The sequence below is a fragment of the Cannabis sativa genome, chromosome 1 (assembly GCF_029168945.1).
Source record: "Cannabis sativa cultivar Pink pepper isolate KNU-18-1 chromosome 1, ASM2916894v1, whole genome shotgun sequence".
Lineage (NCBI taxonomy): Eukaryota > Viridiplantae > Streptophyta > Magnoliopsida > Rosales > Cannabaceae > Cannabis > Cannabis sativa.
The window spans coordinates 36,700,508-36,707,240 of record NC_083601.1 but is presented as its reverse complement, the minus strand read 5'-3'; the positions used below and the strand labels follow the sequence as shown (position 1 = coordinate 36,707,240).

Sequence of the window (6,733 nt, the reverse complement as noted above, 5' to 3'; positions counted from 1 at the left end):
ATAAAATTGGTAAAAGCAGAACATAACCAATTGAATTTTACCTTTAGTTGGCATTAGATTTAGTTGCGAAAAAAGACTTGTAATTTGTTATAGTAGAATGTGGCTCTTGTTATTGTAATATTAATCAAAGATTAAATAATCATCAAAAAAACACTAATTTATTTAAGGCATCAAACATAGTGAGTAAAGCATATTACTTTATAATAATGGCTATGAATCTTCATACATCATTTATACTCCTTTAACTTTGCAATATACACTCAATGAAATGAGAAGAAAAAGATATAAGGGTCACAACTCTTATTCACTCTCTAATATCTTAGCTACACACATTCCACCCCTTAGTCACTAATACGCACAACCTTTTTATGAGGAACTATGGGCCAATTGGGTCTAGATGTCTAATGCGGGAGAATTAATTATTTTAGCTCTAAGGGTTGACCAAAGACATTTTAGAGTGTGTCTATGAGCCCCGAGCATGTTATTATGTTATGTCCATCCCCTATTCACCTTGAATCTTCATTTTGCTTCATTTTTTTGCATTCTATTCGCCTCTTACCTGTAATTTAAGATAAATTTATTTTTAACTAAATGCACAAAAAAAAAAAAAATAGTTAATAGAAATTTAATTTTACAATTTCAAGTTGTATTTGTTGTTTTAGGTCTTTCCAGTAGGCGATGACCTCTACTCACACCTTTTGTGTCACCTCCTCTAGGGTCTCTTATTCGTGTTTGCCTCTCCCAGGTTGACAATATTCTTCTTCCATGCTTTTTTTCGAGTTCGATCTCTAATTGTATATTCTTTTTGACATCGCTAACAAACCGTAATTCACGAATTTAGAATTGTCAAGTGGGAACTCAAATTTGGTTTGTAAAAAATATAATCATTAAAGTCATATATATATATATATGTATTTTTACAATAGTTTTTTTTTTTTTTTTTAAGTATTACAATAACAATTAAATGTTGTCGCTGGTCTATCCCAGATAGTTTGAATTTATACTTTGTAAATGCTCTCTCAAGTGAACTTATTCATGAGAATGGTGCTGCGAATAAAGAGTTTGACCATGTTGTTAAATTTGTTCCTATAGTCGTCCATGGGGGCCCCACTCTAGATGTTATCGAAATTTTAACTTCTACCTCGCGGGCTACTTGACTAGTTCATCTTTTACATTTTTTTCCCTTATACGCTCCTTTAACTCCATTTTTTTTATTGTTGTCCACACCTGCACTAGACATTCTATACGTACAAGCTATATTTATTAATGATAAAATAAGTAATTGCAATCATAATCAATTTATTAACTAAAGGAACATGTATTTAATAGGGCTGAACATTTAGACCCGCAAACCCGAAAAACCCGGCCACCCGCCCCGACCAGCTGCAAAAAAAATCGAAAAACATTAAAACCCGTGTTTGGTTGGGTCGGGTTCAACCCGAAATTATCCCACACGGGTTTCGGGTTCGAATATTAAAAAGAGGTTTTTTTTAGTCGGGTTCTAACCCGTGACCCAAAATACATCAAAAAAATATTTTTTTATTATATTAAAAAGTTAATAATATTAATTTTTAGTTTATCACACTTTACTTTTTACTGTTCATTCAATACCTACCTACTCAATACTCACTATTTGAACTTGACCAAGGTAACCAAGCAAAACAAGTGGCTACAGTAGATGAATCGTTTTTCAAAACAATAAAACCATGTCTTGAAGAGCATGACTACAATAACAATGATAATGACAGATCTTAATAGTGGCATTACGAAGTAGGGACCACCTACTTTTCTCGGGAACCCAAAAGTCAATGTGATAAAAATAAAAAGCCAATGTGATAAATGAAACTTAGTTGTCTGAGCCTTTTCTCGGGAACCCAAAAGCCAATGTGATAAAAAATTATAAAAAAATATGGCATTTTTAAAAATTAAAATTCATTTGAGCCCAGAAATGACATTCGGGCTCAGCCTAGTAACATGCAAACCCGACCACGCCTAACCCGCACATACCCGACCCGTAACCCTCCATACCCGACCACCAAAAAATTGGGTTCGGTTGTACATTTCCAAGACCCAAAATTCAAAAACCCGAACCCAAAAACCTGACCCGTGTGCAGCCCTAGTATTTAATATAATCAATGGTGGGTTAAAATATTACAATATTTTAAAGTTTACAAGCCATTACAATCATCATCATCACCATTAAGGGTTATATTATTTTCATCATAACTACTAGTGTCTTCATCATCACTATGAACAATGAAATCATCTAAATCTTGATAGTCAGGATGCACATGGTCCATGTTGGTCACCTCAGTTGGGTCGATACCATCATAGACATAGTCGACATCGTCTAGTTGTAGAAGTTGTACAACTAACTAGATTCTCAAATAGTTTCTTTCTTGTATAGTCGAGATGTCTTCATCATCTTCATCTGGGAAATTCCACACATTACGCGGGGTGTAAATATTAACAAACCATCATTTTCTATACTATTACTATTTGTGTCCCACCACTTGCACTTACAAATGATAACACTACAATCATTCAAGTAAGTTAATTCATAGAATTGTTGGAGGATGTCATAAAAATTTCGACCACGTTCACCCAGTACCAAAATACTACTGTTTTGGGTGTTACGATTGTCATCTATTTCCTCAACTATGAATTTAACACCGTTAACAATAAACAACGAGATTAGAGGGATTTGTGATGGCACACAATTCATCTGATACTTCCTAGGGTTGTTTGCTCGGAGTTGATTAATCTATCATTGAATTAAAATATAATCAATATTAACATAAATTATAATTAATAACAAATTTAGTAGAAAACAATACTCACTCGATACTTCGGGAAACCCGTTCTCTTGAATCGTATCAAAATTTTGATCACCATTTTCATGCACTTCCAAGAGAGTAAGTTATATGGGACTAAGATTAACGATTGCATGTTGCACGGTTTGCTTATGTTGCCAAATAGATTGCACTCATTAGTGGCCAAACCCAACCTCACATTTTTAAGTTCAAGTGCGAAGAATGGATAGCGCATGTTAAATCGCTTCCACTCTTCTGCGAATGGAGCATGTCAAACCGCTTCTATTCTTCTGCATCCGCAAAATGCCCAAGCTCGTCATCCTCTTTAAATCTCTTAGAGTAATACTACCGCATGTTCTAGACTGAATATCTTGAACTATTAACAAAATCTTCCATTACCTTTTAAAAAGAAAAATCATTATTTTTTTTTTTAAAAAAATACTAATGAAAATTGAATATATGTTCATTAAACAAAAAAAAAAGAAGAAGAAGATGAATATATAGGCAGACACATATAAATAGGATAATAGGTTTAAATTAGTTCATCGTGTAGGAGTAGAGGAGCAACCCGCCCGTGGTGTCTTCTGTCGTACTCGTGGCTGATGGAGGATCCGAACGCACCACACGGTCCCTCACGCCGCCACGTTCGTCAACTCTCAACTATGGAGTAAGGACCATTCGCCTTATTCAATTTTCTCTTAGAGATTTTATCGAACACTTCTCCACATCAATTTTCTCTCAATGCGACGGTACCCAAAGTTTCTTTCTTTTCTTCACTTAGAATTGTTTTATTTTAGTTCGAAGAAATCCCAATTTGAAATCAATAATGCTTTCCCTTAAACTGAAGCATCTCGCCAAAAACAAGTCTAGTTCTGTTTCAAAAACGCAACTTTCTGTAATCCTCAACACCATTACCAATCCAATTTCTCCTTCTTCTTCTCCTCCTCCTCCTTATGGCGGTAACGGCACTGGTTCTGCAATTTCAACTCCATGGCTAGCTTCAAGATCAACTACAACCTCTCAAACAAGTAATGACGGTATTAGTTACTATGGTCGATTGTCTATGGACCCTGTAGTGGTATCCCTTAAGGAATGGTTTAAGACTAGGAACAACAACGCCCTTTTCTATGAGATCTTCAAAATCATCGGCAGCAATCGAAACGAGGGCGACGACGTTTCGTTTCGCGTCACAGATTTGGCTCTATCTAACTTGAGGATCCATCTTGACGAGTCGTTTGTGCTTGATGTTCTAAATTATGGGAAATACAAAGACGTACTCTCCTGCCTCAAGTTCTTCGATTGGGCTGGACGCCAACCTGGATTTGTGCATACCCGTGCCACGTTCCACGCCATTTTCGGTATTCTCTCTAGGGCTAAGCTTTTTTCTCTTATGCTGGATTTTCTTGATAGCTATATCAAGCAACGTTACGTTCATAGGGTTCGGTTTCATAACACATTGGTGATGGGTTATGCTGTTGCTGGGAAACCTCAAGTTGCACTCCAACTGTTTGGTAGAATGCGCTTTCAGGGACTCGACTTGGATGCCTTTGGTTACCACGTGCTTTTGAATGCTTTGGTGGAGATGGAATGTTTTGATGCTGTTAAGGTTATTGCTAAGCAGATTGAAATGAGGGGTTTTGAGAGTGAGCTTACATGGTCTGTGATGGTGAAAAATTTCTGTAAGCAGAAGCTCTTTGAAGAAGCCGGAGCTTATCTTCGTGGGTTGGTTAGTGATGGACGGTCCTTGAAGGGAGATGAGCTTGGTGGACTTGTTACTTCTCTTTGTAAGGATGGTAAGTTTGAGCAGGCGGAGAAGTTGATTGAGGAGTTTAAGGACACCGAGACCGTTCCCATGACTAAGTCCTACGATGCTTGGGTAATGAATCTTGTTTGGGCTGGTAGACAAGATGAGGCATTGGAGTTTATGAAGAAGCAAAAGTTTTTAGATGGGTATGTTCCAGATTTGTTTCGATATAATTCCTTGATTTGTAAGCTTCTGAGGGAGAACCGGCTTAAGGATGTGTTTGACTTGTTGATGGAAATGAAAGAGAGTGAGCTTTCCCCCGATGATGTCACTATGAATGCTGCATTGTGCTTCTTTTGTAAAGCTGGTATGGTGGATGCTGCAGTTGAACTGTACAATGCGAGGTCAGAGTATGGCCTCACTCTTAATAGCATGGCCTACAATTTTTTGATCAATACTCTGTGCTTAGATGGGAGCACTGATAAAGCATTTGGTGTATTGCAAGATTCTGCCGAGCAAGGTTATTTTCCGGGTAAAAAGGCAATTTCTATACTAGCAGATGCTTTTTGCAGAGAGGGAAAACTTGACAAGATGAAGGAACTGCTTCTTATTGCCTTGGAACGAAATGTTAAACCTAGTGCTTCAACTTATGGCAAGTTTATATCAGCTTTGTGTGCGGCTAATAGGGTAGAAGATGGCTATTTGATATATGAGGAACTCAATAAGATAAACGAGGTTGCCACAAGGAGTACTTTCTTTGACTTAATACATGGCTTTAACAGATTAGATAGGGGAGATGTTGCTGCTAAACTCGTCATTGAAATGCAAGAAAAGGGTTACAAGCCCAGTCGTACCTTGTTCAGGGCTGTTGTTCGTTCCCTTAGCAGAATGCAGGAACCAGAAACTCAATTCCTCGAGCTGTTGAAGTTGCAAATGTCTTGCTCTGACCCCAGTTGTACAATATACAACTTTTTCATCGAAGGTGCTGGATACGCAAAGAAACCTGAGTTGGCTAGAGGAGTGTATGAGATGATGATGAAGTGTGGGATAAAGCCCAATTTGCAATCTGACATTATTATGTTACAGAGTTATTTGAAGAGTGAAAAAATCTTAGATGCTGTAAATTTCTTTAATAGTTTGCGCACCAGCAGAGTACTTGGAAGAAAACTATATGCTGTCATGGTCGCTGGTCTTTGCAAAGCAAACAAGGTGGATCTTGCGCTTGAATTTTTGATGGAAATGAAGACAGCTAAAGTGACTCCAAGCATGGAGTGTTACGAGTTACTTATAAAGTCATTGTGCTTAAATGGAAGATACGATGCAGTGGTGATACTTATCGATGATTTAGAGAAAACTGGCCGTTCCATTACACCGTTCATTGGTAACACGCTGCTGTTGTATTCTTTCCAAAGTCAAGAGCTTTATGAGGCTTGGACTCGTTTGAAAGAGGATCAAGCAGAGAAATCTGATACCTCAATGCTTAGACTGCTAATTGGTGCTTTCTGTGGCCGTATTAGGGTGAGCGAACAGGTAGAACACTTGGAAGAAGTGATTGGAAATTGCTTTACACCTAATGTATTCACTTACAATATGTTGTTGAGAAGGATATGCTCGATCAATATGGACAGTGCTTGTGAGTTGTTCCTTCGGATGTGTCAAAATGGTTATGTGCCGGATCAGTTTACCTTTGATATCTTAGTACAAGGTTTTTCCAGACATGGGAGGACAAAAGAAGCACACAGATGGTTAGAAGAAATGCTTCGCAGAGGATTTACTCCTGCTGAGTCAACAACAAAGTTAATGTAGAGTGATCTGGTTTCTGAATGAGTCTCTCTCACCCCAATTTTTGTTAAGGGACTAGAAGTTGAAAACGATCAGGTTAATTTCTTCTCAGTGTTCTTGTGATTGCAATGTATCAATGAAATGAAATAAAAAGGAAAGAAGTTTTCATCTCTATGCATCTCTTTTATTGTCTTCTTTTTCACTTTTGTTAGTAGAATTGGATTTTGTTTGCGGTAGATTCAAACTATATAACAGGAGAGAATAGTACAGTAATCCTTCAATTGTAAATATTGCAGTAGTAGTAAGATTCAAACTATAGGTTTGATTTTAGTATAACTCTAAAGATTAGCGTTGTTTCTTTCTCTTCTTTTGATGGTATTCGTGACTTAATATC

General features: G+C 37.1%; 1 protein-coding gene across 1 annotated transcript; it reads left to right on the top strand.

The window, feature by feature from the left end:
- Nucleotides 1-3,293: 3,293 nt before the first annotated feature.
- LOC115706489 (pentatricopeptide repeat-containing protein At1g71210, mitochondrial) lies at nt 3,294-6,511 on the top strand. Its single transcript, XM_030634150.2, has one exon. It carries the CDS (start codon nt 3,640-3,642, stop codon nt 6,361-6,363), a length of 2,724 nt encoding a protein of 907 aa, XP_030490010.2. The 5' UTR covers nt 3,294-3,639; the 3' UTR covers nt 6,364-6,511.
- The last annotated feature ends 222 nt before the right edge of the window (nt 6,512-6,733 follow it).